Below are 14,698 nucleotides of genomic sequence, written 5' to 3'. Positions count from 1 at the left end.
GACATGGCAGGCTGGGGTGGGGACCCTGGAGGGGCAGAGTTAGGAAGCCAGCAGCAGAAAGACAGACAGAGAGCTCAGAGGGCCCAGAGGGATACCTTCCGTAAGTACACGTGCTGCCAGTCGATGCCCTTGAAGAAGATGTGCTCCTTCACCTCCTGTGCCCTGGGGAAGAGGAGGGAGAGAGAGAGTCCTGCAGAGGTCAGATGGGAAATGTGACCAGTGCTGTGCTGTCTCCCAGAGAGTGTGTCTCTCCCACAGAGAACGGTCCTGTTCATCAAGAAACCAATTGCAGGCTGGAAAACAGCCCAGGGGGTAAAGTGCTTGCCATGTAGCCACAAGAACCTGAGTTTGGATCCCTGGCTCCCATGTAAATGCTGGACTGACATGATAGCAAGAGGCAGACAGGGGATGCCCTGGCACGCGGCTAGCTAGACTAGGCCAATCAGAAAACTCTGGGGAGCGACCTGCTCCAGTATATAAGGTAGAGAGCAATCAAGGAAGACACTCATCAATCTTGGGCTCACACACACACATGCAGATATGTGCACAAGCATAATACACAGATTCACATGTACACATGTGTAGAAAAAAAGCAAGAAGTTACTTTCCGAGAACATAGAAAATGCTGCAGCAACTGGAGGCATCAACACTGAACCTGGGAAGATGTCTCCTTGTCCAGATGCATCCTGTAGCTTAAGACAGCCTGGTAGTTCCCACAGACACACACATGTACATCCATGTTGTGTGGGTGCACATGAAACACAATCTGAAGAAGAGTGATGCTGGAGAGCCGAGTGTTAAAGTATCTCCAGCAAATTCCAATCAGCCATGATGGACAGAAGGACAGGAAGAGGGCAGGACTGTGAAGCCTCCAGCATTCACTTAGATCACAAACTCCAATGGCACAATGTGAGCCCCCACCCCCATTCAGCTGAGTAAACAAACTCCTGGAAGGTCAGGATCAAGGCTGAGCACACACAGCAGTGATGATTCCTGTGGGCTGATCCTCAGCCTTGCCCTGCCCCCTTTCTATCAATTCCCAAGACCCCAGATCCAGAGCGTGCAGCCCTTCGGAGCTATTCTTCACCTGCCCCCTCCTCCATCCTCGGTGACTCCAGTCTCTCTGCTCTGCTGAGCCACTGCAGTGGGGTCCCACCTCCAAGCCCTCACTCCCTCTGAAAGGCGAGTCACAGGTTTGACCACTGTATGGCCCTTTAGTGCAATGCTCAGACCTGTGACCCGCCTCTCTTCAAAGGATGCTGCTCAGTATCCCTTCTCTAGCACACTGCTGCATCTGCTGCCCTCACAGTTCCTCCTCAACCGAAATCACTTAACAAATGCTCAGAGATGGATGGAGGACCCCAGGCAAAGCAGATACCATGTCCTCAGGAGTGACATTCCAGGGGCCTTGTCCTGTCTTCACCTGCACCTGCTGCTGTCTACACACAGCAGGCTGAACACGTGACAGAAGGAACTAGAGAGGAGGCTGGCGTCCAGTCTGGCTCCTTCCTTTCCCTGCTGTCATAGGAAGCGCGGGGTGGAGCACACAGACACATCAAGAGGCTGTCCAAAGGTAGCTGGGGATGGACAGGGTGGTGTGCTCCGGGGATGGAGCACGTGCTGACCCCAGACTCTGTGTGCGTGCGTGTGTGTATGTGCGTGCTGGAACTCTGTGGAATCGCTGACACACACAGACACACATGTGCACTCAATTCACACACCAAGCATTGTTCCCACCCCTGAATCCTCAAGTCTCCACAACTAGATGTGAATTCTAACTGGAAGCTTCGAAGGCCCTGGAAGGTTTGACATTTGAGAAACCAAACTTGCCAAAGAGCTTCTTAAAAAACAAAATCAATAGAAAGGCTGGGGATCTAAATGATCAGAGAGTAAAACAAGGAATCAAAGGGGAGAGACAGCGAACACACAAGGTCAGGGCATCATTCTGCCAGTGCTCATAGGAGTGCTAAGTGAACACGATAGGCTGGGGAGATGGCGCAATCTCTAAAGCTGAAGAACACCGGTCTTGGAGAAGCCCCACCCCCAGCATCCAGAGAAGTCCTGACAGCACAAAGCCACAGCCTCAGACCTTTAGCACTTCTGCCCAGCTGCGACATCAGGCTGGTTTCGGGGGGCAGTATTCACTCCTCAGCCCCCCTCTAGGGGGCTACTTGGGAACATACTGAAGTTAAAGATGGGGCCCAGAAAGTGGAGGGCTGGGTTCAGGTTAACACCAGACCCAGGGACCTCAAGTGCAACAGGGGATGGTGAAAAGGGAGAGACTGAGACCACACTCAGTTCTCACAGGACTTGGGAGGAAAAAGGAAAACCCCTTATCTCTCCTCTCCTCTCTATTTCCTCCCCCTCTTCTCTGTCCCCCTTTGTTCCCCTCCCCTCCGGTCCCCATCTCTCCCCCTTCCTTTCATGATTTCCTTCACATCTCTCCCCCTCCCTCTCTCCTCCCCGCATGTCCCCCTCTCCCCTCCCTCACCCTCTCTTCCTGTCCAATCTCTCTCCCTCTCTCCCCCAACTTCTCTCCTGTCCCCCTCTCCCCATCCTTCCCCTTCCTCCATCTCCCTTCCTATCATCTCTTCCCCCTCTATACCCTATCTCCTCCCCTTTCTCTATTCTCCCTCCCCTCATTTTCTCCCCTCCTGTACCCCTCTCTGCCCACCCCTCCTCCATATTCTCTCTCCTCTCACAAGCTTCTGTTTGAACAGTTTTCCCAGATGTTAATACTATGTTGGAAGGCTGGAGTCTCTAACAATAAAGTTTGAGCTACAGTAAGACATTCACTTTGAAAAAAATCCTCCAGTTCCCCCATCTCTGCTTCCAGTTCAGCTAAGATACAAGCCCGGCCTATGCCCTCATGGAGAACTGACCCCCTGTGCTTTATCTTCCAGCCAGGATAGGCTGACCCCTCTGAAACTGTAAGCAGAAGCAAACATCTCCAGAGGGCATTTCTGTCTAGAATTGTAAGGGTAACAGCATGGATAACCAACGCCCTGTGTGGCCTCCTTCTGTGCAACCCCACCCCGTGTGACCCCGCCCCCATGTAATCCCACTCCAGTAGATGCTGAGGGCTTGTAGGGACTGTATATAAAAGACCACTGGTTTCCTTAGAGTGGAGACACTGAAAGATAGCCTACCCGCCTCCGCAGCAGCCCAGCCGCTGGCTCACATCCCGCTGGAGCAAACCCTCCAGGAGGGACCTCAGTTCTGGGGAGAAGGCATCCGGAAGCTGCACATTCTGGGGAAAGAAGAGGTGGATTTTGAAGGCCCATCCTAAGGCAGTGGCTTCACACCCAACCAGAGGTCAAGGCTGCTCCTTGGGTAAGAGATTATCTAAAACTGAATTCACGACAGGCTAGCATTAGTCTAAAACGGTTACTGATTGGTTTTGGAATCCTCCAGCAGGTTGGCAGGGCTAGTTTATTTGATGGCCATGCCCGCTCCCCACCTGCTCAGTTGCGGATCTCATCATTTGCCCGGGAGCATGCTTCCACTCATCTCTTTCTCTCAAAACTTCCCTAGGAATGGTTTTATCATCAAGTCTTTATTTCACATTTCATGTTTTATATATGTATGTATATATAACATTATATGTTTTATATAATACTTTGTGGTTTTGATCTGTCTTTATGGTTTTTTGTATTATATATCACAAACACATGCTTGTTCAAATGGGTGTGGGTCCCTTGTGGGGGTCAGAGGACGGTCTTGGGTGGCTGTCCTCATCATCCACCTGGTGTCTTTGGTGCCTTTCTGCTGGGCACACCAGGGCGAGGAGGTGAATTTTCCTCTCTTCAGTGGCCATCTCGCAGCAGGACTGCTATTACAAATGCATCCGGCTTCCACGGGGTTCTCGGGATCAGAACTCTGACCCTCAGGTCCGTGGGACAAATTCTTTGTCCACAGGGCCACCTCCCCAGCCCTGCGGTACCTTATGCCTTTCCCAGCATATTTGGCCGGTAACAATGAGACACAGAACACGGGAACCACCCTTAACCAGCTCACCACCGTCAGGGTCATGCGGTCTATCTCGTGCTTGTCTTTGGTTTTGTGCTGTCTGAAAGGGCTGTGGCTGTAGACATAAAAGAAAGCTCTATTAAAACATGGCATTGGCTAACTTGGTACAGGCATTGACTAGTATTTGGGTAAAGTACAGAAGTTAGATGATAAACATTCGCTATTTCTGAAAACAAAACCTAGCCACAGCAGAGACCATATCCTGAATGAGCCAGATACGACACACTTGGTCCTCGCTGCAGTGACATTAGGACAATAAGACAGGCTTCTCCAGCTAAGTCACCAGCAGGACACAGGCATCAGGCAGCCATGTCAGGAAGGGGGAGGGCTGCAGTAGCTGCAGCTCTGTGCTGCACCGGATGAGCCTGGAAGCCAGGGCGCACAGCATGACACAGCCCAGTAACAAGGACAGCACCAGCGGGCCCAATCTTGCTTCACCCAGGGTGAGTCAAGAAAGCTGGAGTCCATGTGACCTGGCTGTTCCCACACCTTCAGCATCCGTGTTTACATCTAGACAAAAGACAGTGGCAGCAGACAGTAGGTGCTAATACTGTGGTCAGCTGTAAAGTGTCAGAGCCCAGCCGGGCTTGGTAAGCCGAGGACTCTTCTTTGCTGTGTTATTTATTATATATACTTCTTTATTATTATTTTTCAAGCTATTATTCTCATATAGAGTTACACCAGGCCATTTTCAGCTGTGTATATAATGCTATCATCTCCTATTTCTCTCTCTCCCCCTGCTCCCCCTTCTCTCCCCTGCTCCCTCTTCTCTCTCTCTGCTCCTCTTTTTCTCTCTCTGCTTCCCCTTTTCTCTCCTTACTCCCCCTTCTCTCTGTTTCCCCCTTCCCCCTCTGCTCCACAGTTTTCAATATTCTCCTATAATCCACACATGTATTAAAATCTGGGACCACAAGTGACAACATGATGTTTGTGTCTCTGGAACAGACTCAGTTGGCATTAAATGATTAGCTCCAGAGTAGCCATTTTAACTACAAACGGCTTAACTTTGTTATCCCTTATGGCAGAACATAATGCTACATTGTCTTCATCCATGCCTTTGTTAGTGGATCCCTAGCTGCTTCCGTAGACTCGCCATTGTGAGCACTGATGTGGTGAGCATGGGTCAGCAAGTGTCTGTGATGTGTTCATGTAAAGTTTTACATAAACATCTGAGAGTGTTATATAGTACACACACACACACACACACACACACACACACACGGGAGGGGTCTATATAGCCCAGGTGGGTCCTAAACTCACTATGTAGCCTAGGCTGTCCTCAGACTCACTTCCATTCTTTCACCTTAGTTTCCAGTGTGCTGGGATTTCAAGTGCGAGCCATCCTCAGCTATGGAGGAATTTCAGGCAAGCATAGACTACACGAGACACCATCAGATAAATAAATAAAATAATAAAAGCCCAAAGCACGGAAGACAGTGCTTGTGTGTTACTGGTGACAATGTCCTTTGAATCACCAACTGCCTCTTGGACAGCCCCTCTTGGACAAACCCACAGAAGTACCAGTACGTTGGGGCCCAGGCAGAGGGATGCCAAGTCAGTGGTGGCGTCTCCATCTGCCATCCTACTGCCTCCACCCCACTATGTTTCTCAAGGTTAAGGGGTTGAAGAGGACCTTGAACTTAAGGATGCTCATGCATGTGAGTGCAAAGCCAGCAGACTCCGTTCATCCTTGACCTCTGACACAGTGTGAAGGTCACTCCCAGAGTCCTGCTGAAATATCCTAACTGTCCTGTGAGGCAGGGGCCTTTAAAAGGTGACATCAGGAGGGCTCTACCCCCAGGAAGGATTAAAGCTGTTGCAGAGGGGCCAGCTAGAAAGGTGAGTCTGGCTTCCCTCTCCCGCCTGGCCACATCCTGTAATGACACTGTAGGAAATCCTTCAAGCTGCTCACTAAACTCCTGGCTTCCAGGATCATGAGCCCAAATAAATGCTGCTCATTAAAAACCACCTGGTTGGCGTGGTTCCGTTTCAGCCCCTCCACCAAGCGCCCATCTGTCCCTAGGTCCACAGTCCCCATTTACAAGTTCAGTGAGTCCACGTCTGACTCAGCAAGGCAACATGGGAAGTGACTTTCCAGCTCTCCCACCCTGGGGCATCTCGTCAGGAACACTTGAGTATTCAGCCCCACACATACAAGCTGCCAAATAGAGTCTTGATTACTCTTTGTGAACCAAGTCTGGGACTTGGCTTTCTATTTTGGAAAATGTTAAAGAGAAACCTCAGATAAGTAACATCTCCATTTTGAGCAGGACAAGTGGCACTCACAGAACATGTGATGGCAGCTGTGCCCTGATGCAGGCTCTGTAAATAGATGCCCAGCTCCCGGCTGTCTTCAGCACAGAGTGCAGAGACAGGCTTCCCAGCTCTGGGTGGCTTTTGACGACAGAAAGCCCACATCCCGAGCAGCTGTGCCCTGATGCACGCTCTGTAAAAGGTCCCAGCTCCCGGCTGTCTTCAGCACAGAGTGCAGAGACAGGCTTCCCAGCTCTGGGTGGCTTTTGACGATAGAGAGCCCACATCCCGAGTAAAAGCACACACGGCTCTCTTAATGAGATAGTGTCAGGCTGAGCACATCCCCCCACACCTGCTAGGACACCGAGGAAGCCCACGCACTCCCACATCAGACACTTCAAATCCACAGGCTTGACACTGAGCCCAAACCAATGTGACATATGATTAAACACTCTCACAACTTAATTTTAGAATGCAAGAAAGATTGTATGTCATATCAAATATGCCTTTGGAATTTGAGCCAGTAACTGAAATTATCTATAAATGGTCCCCTTTCCCCCAGTGGCACTTAACCCTAACCCCAGACCTCCACTTGGGCTCTATGTTGATGGAAGACATATTGGGGGGGGGCTCCCCCAGAGGGAGAGTTCTTGATTCCCATAATTCTGAGGGGAACAGGGAATCTCCTATGCACTTGGATACCTGAGTAGTGCCCAAGCACCCTAAACTATGACAACTAAAACTATCCCTCAGGGAGTGCTGAGTGTCCCTGGAGATTGCAGCTGAGGGTTGCTGGTTGTGTGGCTGAGGCTGCCCTTAGGATAGGAAGGGAAAAGGTCACCCCAGGAATGCAGCAGGTCCCCAGGCCCAAGCTCTGCTCACTCAGTGTCCAGCTCCACCCACTTTCACTTCCCAGGGCCAATGAAGAGCAGCTTCAGGGGCCTCTAAACAGGTTCACAAGACAGTGCTGAGTCTCCCGGAGGCACATCTGTTATTTCCGGCTGGTGAAGGATGGTCCCCTGCCTAGTTCCTCTGCCTCTAAAGCAAATCCCCTCATTTTTACTTTATGGGTCTGGTTGTTTGCCTGCATCTTGTGCCTGCAGTGCCAGCAGAGGCCAGAGAACGGAGCCAGGGCCCCTGGAACTGGAGTTACGATGGCTGCAAGCTGCTATGTGGGTGCAGGGAATCGAACCTGGGTCCTCTGAAGAGCAGAGAGTGCCCTTCACCCCTGAGCCCTGTCTCTAGTCTCAGTTCCTCCTTCTGCAGACCCGCCTTGGGGCCTTGCTCATGAAAGGTCCCTGTGACCTTTAGTTCTGCCTGAAGCACTGTTGACTACACCCTCCCAAGAGTGAACTGCTGTCCTTCCTCAGCCAGGTGCACGGAACGTCCCTGCACTGTCTATGCTGACTCTACAGTACTGTTCTGTCCCTCACATCCCCTCCTGCTGCAGCTCAGGCATGTCTCTGTCCCACTACACTACAGGTGGCTTCAAGAATCATTTTGCTGCAGGTTACAAGGCCTTGTCATCCTGTTGTTAAAAATCCCCCAGTCCCTGACACCGGGAAACAAGGCCATGCTCCGCAACGCATACGGAGGTCCTCCCAGGTCGGTATTGCCTCTGCTAACATACCCTACTTGAGACAGTAATTACCACTCAGTGGGCCCCTGTGGCAAGCTGCACCTGTCCCCAGCACATCGTCTCCATCCTGAGAGCCCCATCTCCCACACAAAGTCACCCCACTCAGTCACACCAGAAGTGGGTCCTATACTTCTACGCTTCCCGGTTCCCAGTCCTCTGGGGGAGCCTCCCTCTCTTTTACCTTCCTTCTCCCTCCTCCCGAAGCCCTCCTCCCCTCCTCCTCTGCATCAGGCCCTCATGTGCTTTAAGTACTGAATAAATGTTTATCAAGTTTAAATCGCAGGAGTCAGAACTAATTTCCTGCTCTTTGCTTTTAGTGCTATGCAGTCCCTGGAAGGGTTCTGAGTAAGCACGGGAGAGAGTGGTCTGAGCGCTGAACCTCAGGGGGGAGGATGCATCAAAGCTCACTAGCCACCTAGGCCAAGACTCCTCCCCAGCTCAGGCAGTCAGCAGTCAGGGACCCCGGGAACTGGCCATGGAGAAGCAAGAGGCTTACATGGCCACAAATATAACAGATTCTTAGGTGATATAACCTCTCTCTGTCTCTCTGTCTCTGTGTGTGTGTGTGTCTGTCTGTGTGTGTGTGTATGTGTGTGTGTGTGTATGTGTGTATGTGTGTGTCTCTCTGTGTGTATGTGTGTGTATGTGTGTGTGTATGTGTGTGTATGTGTGTGTGTATGTGTGTATGTGTGTATGTGTGTGTGTATGTGTGTGTATGTGTGTGTGTATGTGTGTGTATGTGTGTGTGTATGTGTGTGTGTATGTGTGTGTGTGTATGTGTGTGTCTCTGTGTGTGTATATGTGTGCTAGCACATGCATGCACATACATGTGGGGAGATGTGTAGAGGTCAGAGGACAACTTTGAGGAATTGGTTCTCTCCTTCTACCATGTTGGTCCCAGGGATTGAACCCAGGTCCCCAGACTTGATGACAGGTGTCTTTCTGTGCTGAGCCATCTCACCAGACGCCCCCCTCCCAAAGCAGCCCTTCCATGAGACTCCCTTTTGAAGAGTTGCAGTCGGGCATTTTGGTCACCTGACCTGTGCCCACTCTCTGGCTTCCATCTCTCTCACCTCTCTCTCCACACTTGTCCCTGGGGCCATCCTCAGAAATCTTAAGGTCTGTGACAAAAACTTCTCGCCCCAGGAGAGGAAGGATTTCACCAAGGACTTTCTATTTCCCTATTCAGAAGGACTTAGAAATTGAACTGCAGCTGTGTAAAACTAAACTCAATCCACGAGCGGCAAATCACAGTTGCATAGGACTGAAGTGATAATCAGACAAGCCCTTCCCGATTCTTCAAACACAAAGTCGTCTTTCTCGGGCTTGCACCGTTTCCCTGGGGTCCTTTATTGATGACCCTCATATGGACAGTTTGGCTTGATGCTTTCGTAATCAAATTCCGCTGTGCCCTGTTGTCTCCAGCGACTGGAGCTGGGTGTCTCCCTGAACCTGCAAGGACTGTAGTGGGGCCAGAAGGGGGCCTCCCTGGGAAATGGCTTCCTCTGACTCGCTCTGCATAGCCTCTAATCAGGTCAGCTAGTCCTGGGATCAGGAATAAGGGGCGCCTGGGCTCCACCGACATGGTACTGGTAATGTAATTAAGGAATAACAGACCTGACTTTCTTAGCGGTAATACAATTTTAGATCCCCAGGGAATACGATGGGCGCAGCAGAATTGGATTACAGAAGCATCAAGGATATAGTGCGTGGTACTTGGAGCCAAGTTTGGGGGACTATGGCATTCAACAGCTCTTCAAATGTACTAAGCAGAACCTATGAGTTTTCCCAGGGGTGCAGTGAACCCTCAACAGACTGTAGGCACAGGCTACTGGGCAACTGATGAAAGGGAAATCGAGACAGGAAGCGGGGACAGGCATCTTTCTTGGACCTCTGTAGTGAGAATGACAAGTACAGTTGGGTTCCGCTAGAACAAGCTCCCACTTAAAACCAGCTAGAGCATCTAGAAAGTCACAGAAGGTGTCAACTATCGATTATCCCCTCCCTGCTGCCCAACTCAGTGTCTCTATAGCTTAGGATACAGTCAAGTAGAAAGGTCAACTTTCAAGAGACAACGTTAGCAGGCTCACAGAGAAATGCCAACTTTTCAGGCAGGGTTACTTTGGCACCCCCCGCCCCACTCTCCAGAATTCCCCAAATGCTTGATGTTCAGGAATCATGAGAAGTCATTTGTGGGGGGGGGGGGACACACCACCTTCTCCAGTCATCCATGTTTTAATACTTCCACATAGTTCTAGAATACGGCTTACTGTGGAAATGCTTCAAAACCCTCTTGGTTTGCTCTATTTAGTCTTATTTTACCTTAGTCCTAGCTTAAGGTACCTAGGACATATGGCATGGGACAAAAAGATGAAGCCATAAAGTTTTAATCTCTGAGTCTTCAGCATAGAAGCTGGCCTGAGTAAAAAAGGAGGAGCCACCATGGCTGTCATCTGCAACAGTGTGGCTTAAAGGCCACTGTGCGATTTAACATGACATCAAGACAGTAATTTATAAATATTCTCCCCACCCCCAGGCTAAGGATGGAACCCAGGGTCTCTTGCACTGGGCTAACCTCAGCCCAGGAAGCTCCACTGGACCCAAGCACCCCAGGATAGGACATGTGGGTTCCACTCACCCCCGCAGGAGCTTGAAGAGCATACAACCCAGGGAGAACCAGTCGGCGCTGCAGTCATACGGTGTCCCCTTCTGCAGCACCTCCGGAGCCATGTATCCATGGGTGCCCCTGGGGAGGGAAGGGGATGGTCACGGGAGGACACCGCCCCGTGTTGAGAGGGCAGTGGCTGAGCACGGAGAAGAGAGCATGCACCATGGCCTGAGCACACGCCTTATGCTGAGTGCTCTGCAGAAGGCGATCGTGAGTTCACACAGGAAGGGATGAGGGCAATTTGGCTAGGCCATCTATCACCCCGTGGACCGCCAGGGTTGATGCAACTGATCTGGCTGGTGGTGTCTGTGAAGACCCATAGGTACATACACTGTGCCCCAAGATGAGCCTGAGCGACCTGGGGGATCTATGACGCCATCAGAAAGAATGCTGGGAAAGCCCCTGTCTGCAGCTCTATAGCTGTTCTCTTTCTCACTGACTTCTGCCGATGAGAGGATGAAGAGGTGCTGAGGGGAACGCAAGTATGGCCATGGCTCAGCATCACGAGGCCCAAGAGGTGAAGTGAAGCTACGTAGGGCAGGAGGCAAGGTTCAAATCATGCCCTGCCTTAGGGTAAGTGCTGCTGACTTGCTTACGCACACTGAGGATTCACTCAGAAACCCCAAGTCAGTAAGGATCATGGGTGATCACTGGAGCCCATGGGGAGGCTTGAAGGAGCTGCACAATACGTGAAATGGGTGCTGGCAGGTAGTGGCAGGCCTGGCTTTCCACAAGCTGCCAGCATAAGATCAAAAGAGCCATGCCAGCAACAGAGGAGGCCCCTGCCAGGGCTTCCAAAATGCTTATTGGGAAAGCTGAGGTTTAGATAGCCTGGAAGCCCTTTGAGGTGACTGTGGGGTGCTATCCGTGACTGAACCACCATTTGGGAGGGGAGGGACATCTTCCAGGAGAAATCAAACCAGCTGATGTAGATGGCTCTGCAGGTGTCCACTAGCTCTGGAGTTCACTAGCGCCGCCCACGGTCACAATGCTCCCTGTACATTTATCTGCACTGAAGTGATGCCAGCATTTAAACCAGGAGCCTGGCCAACTTCTCAGCCCAATCTCTTTGTGAATGCTGTTTGAGACGGCCAGTGTCAACTGTCCACACAGATTTGGAATACCTGGGAGGGACCATTCATTCCTGGGCATGCCTGGGTCTGAACTGATTAAAGTTCATTGAGATGGGAAAACCCACACTAAAAGTGGGCAGCACCATTCCCTAGGCTTGGGTCCCGGGCTGTACAAAAGGGACAACGTGAGCAGAGCAGGGACCGTTCTCCTGACTGGATGTGATGTGCCCAGCTGCCTCAGGTCCACAGCTAGGATATCCCTGCCGTGATGCGATATAACCTGGAATACAACCCAAGTCCTCGCTCCCTTAAGTTGCTGTTATCAGAGTATTCTATCACAGTGACAGAAAAAGGAAGCCAAGCCACTGTTCAAAATACAGTGCTTCCGGAGGCAGGCACAGCAGGCCTCCATGTGGACTGGATTTGCCTCTCAGGACACAGGCGGCCAGCTTAGTAGGATAAACTATGCCATGCCACAGAGCTGAGTTCTGGGAAGATGCATCCTTATGAATCTCCTACTCATGTTTAGCAATGACCACAGTAAACTGAAGACAAGAACATGCCAAAGAGGGGTGGCATTAAAAATGCAAAAGCATCTATGGCCAAGGAACTGCCTGGGGGAAGTGCAGATAGCCCGCTGGGCAGACCCTTGATGCTCTCAGAGCCTTGCAACAGTTTCCGGGCAAAGAGCATCTGCTTAGAGAAACTGTACCGTTTACCACCCATGTATCAACAGAGGAGCAATGCGCTTTCAAAGGCAGTTTGCATTTAAAGCAGACCCTCATCAAGCACCGCAAATCCACCCCTTCAGATCTAGTTACACAAAAGGAAGGCCTGTATTTATTCTGCACACAGAATGAAACTCAGGGTAGAGAGAACATTTGCTCAGAGGGATGGTGAAATGTAACTGTAGAAGACTCGGCGCTAGGAATGAGAAACTTTCGTATTTATTTAGTGCCTGTGTGTGCATGTGTGTCAGGCCATGGCTTGTGTGTGGAGGACACAGGACAACTTATGGGAGTCAGTTTTCTCCTCCCTCCCTTCATGTGGAGCCTGGAGATTGAACTCAGGTGGTCAAGCAGTGTGGCAACAGCCTTCTCTGCTGAGCCATTCATGGGCCCAGGGGGAGACATTCTAGAAGGGAAAGTGGGCATTCGGGGTGGTCACTGGCACACTCTTCTTCAGAGCTAGGGCAAGGCTTTTATCTAGAGGTGGCCAAATGCCAGGTCACCTGAACTTAGCTCTGCCACCACTAAATGCAGCTCCTAGTCCTCAGAGATGGCTGTGGGCTGTGGCAACTGGTTCACTTCTCAAGTCTAGGATACGGCCTGTGTTAAGCCCTGAACGGTGAGTAAGCAGGTGGCTGGTTCCCTGAAGTTCCCGAAGTACAGAAGACAGAGATGGAAGCCGGCCTGAGCCTTCCCTGAGGGCATCCTGGGCAGCATCACATGCCTCTCTCGGGCACGGGCTCTGTCACATACTCCGGCAATGAGGTAAAAATGTATTCGCTCTACTTTACAGAAGAGACTGAAGGTAAGAGGTGAGCTGACTTGCTCAGATTCCACGGGCAGCATGACCTTCAGCTTCTTCAGAACCAGACCCCTTCCCCTTCCCAAGCAGGGTCAGTTCCCCAGGAGCCGTGTCTGTCCCCATAAACAGTGACAGGAAGCACTCTGCTCTTTACCTCCACTCCCACCACCTTGACACTGAGTACAACAGAGAAAATGCAGCTGATGCGGGAGACAGGGGTACCTGTGGCCAGGTGTGCTGCCTGAACAAAGGTGCCACGTTGTGGACCACGGCAAACGCAGCGGACATGCTACTCACACACTGGCATGTGGCTTCTTTTTGGAGAAATCGCAGGCAAGACCAAGATCAGATATCCTCACATGACCGTGTTCATCCAGGAGGATGTTTGCAGGCTGAAAGAAAAAGAAGTTCAAGAGTCCCCAGGAGACGACCGAGCTGCACATGACCTCCACAGGGCATCCCTATGTCATCATGGGGAACTCGGTGTTCTCAAATCAGCCAGCAGGACAAGGAACACAGCTCCACTCTGCTGACTTCAGTGGGAAGGAGCTGTAAGGCGGACAAAGGGCCCTCCCTGTAATGGTCTGTCCTGTCCCTTTAAGAGACAAGTCCCGCCCACACCCTCCTCCCATCCACAGAGGCAAGTAGATCTTCCTTCTGCTTCTAGCCTGGGCTCTCTCTGTCCTGTCTCTCTTTGGAAGAGGTAGCTGCAGCCTCCTCTCCTCTCCTCATCCTCTCCCCTCTCCCCCTCTTCCTTTCCTTCCATAACCTACTGAATAAACTATACCCAAACCCTCTCTCTGCATGGCATGCCTATCCATCTCTCACCCACTGCAGCTCCTTGTGGGGACCAGCTTCCATGCTGACCTACCAAGGTCTCTCACCCACCACCTCCCACCCTCCTGGGACACACAGAGGCCTCAGGTGGTGGGACCCAGCTACCCCTTATGGCCTACTGCCGCCCCTCAGGGAACTGCGCAATTTTATCTTAGCCATTACACCAACCCCACCAGAGAATGACACCCAAAGTGGGGGGGGGGAGCAGCAGGGTTCCCACTATAGAATTGGAAGCATGTCTTCCCCATTACTCCAAGGGCTCCAGTGTAGCCACAGGGACATGCTAGCAATGGAGTTACCCCAAGAGCTCAGGTGTAGCCGCATGGACATCCTAGTAATGGGGATCAGGTGCACAGGCTTCTGGAGGTCATCTGTGGACCACGAGGTTTAGAGAACATGGCTTCAAGAGCCAAGACAAGGAAGGGATCTTGCAGAGATGTGCAACTGTTGACCCAAGGACTGGGAACATCCCAAAGCTTCATGCTAATTCTGATGAACAGCCACCGCTGACGAGGGCCCTAGCAAATGGCCAAAACGGTCTGATCCTGACTCTGAGGTGACTGGCACAATTTCCATCCACATTAGATTTGGGCAGAGCAATCACAGAAACAAAAGCCACGCCCCCAACACACCCAACCACAGTCTCCTCAGGAATAGCTTTTTGCCTTC

At 51.3% G+C, this 14,698-nt stretch overlaps 1 protein-coding gene across 3 annotated transcripts in view; it reads right to left on the bottom strand.

Moving 5' to 3' along the window:
• Window positions 1-14,698, bottom strand: part of Grk3 (G protein-coupled receptor kinase 3) — a 105,733-nt gene that overhangs the window by 11,433 nt on the left and 79,602 nt on the right. For all 3 annotated transcript variants that reach the window (XM_041648261.1, XM_041648262.1, XM_041648264.1), the window contains 5 exons: window positions 13,490-13,584; window positions 10,560-10,667; window positions 4,018-4,084; window positions 3,150-3,250; window positions 96-162 (listed from right to left, as the gene is read on the bottom strand). In XM_041648261.1, the coding sequence (XP_041504195.1) occupies window positions 96-162; window positions 3,150-3,250; window positions 4,018-4,084; window positions 10,560-10,667; window positions 13,490-13,584 (438 nt within the window). The remainder of the gene's footprint in view (window positions 1-95; window positions 163-3,149; window positions 3,251-4,017; window positions 4,085-10,559; window positions 10,668-13,489; window positions 13,585-14,698) is intronic.

The sequence above is a fragment of the Microtus oregoni genome, unplaced genomic scaffold (genome assembly GCF_018167655.1).
Source record: "Microtus oregoni isolate MIOR12 unplaced genomic scaffold, Mior012 000003F_ref0000135, whole genome shotgun sequence".
In the NCBI taxonomy this organism is placed as follows: Eukaryota; Metazoa; Chordata; class Mammalia; order Rodentia; family Cricetidae; genus Microtus; species Microtus oregoni.
Note: the sequence above shows the minus strand (reverse complement) of the source record. Positions and strands in the feature narration are given on the sequence as shown.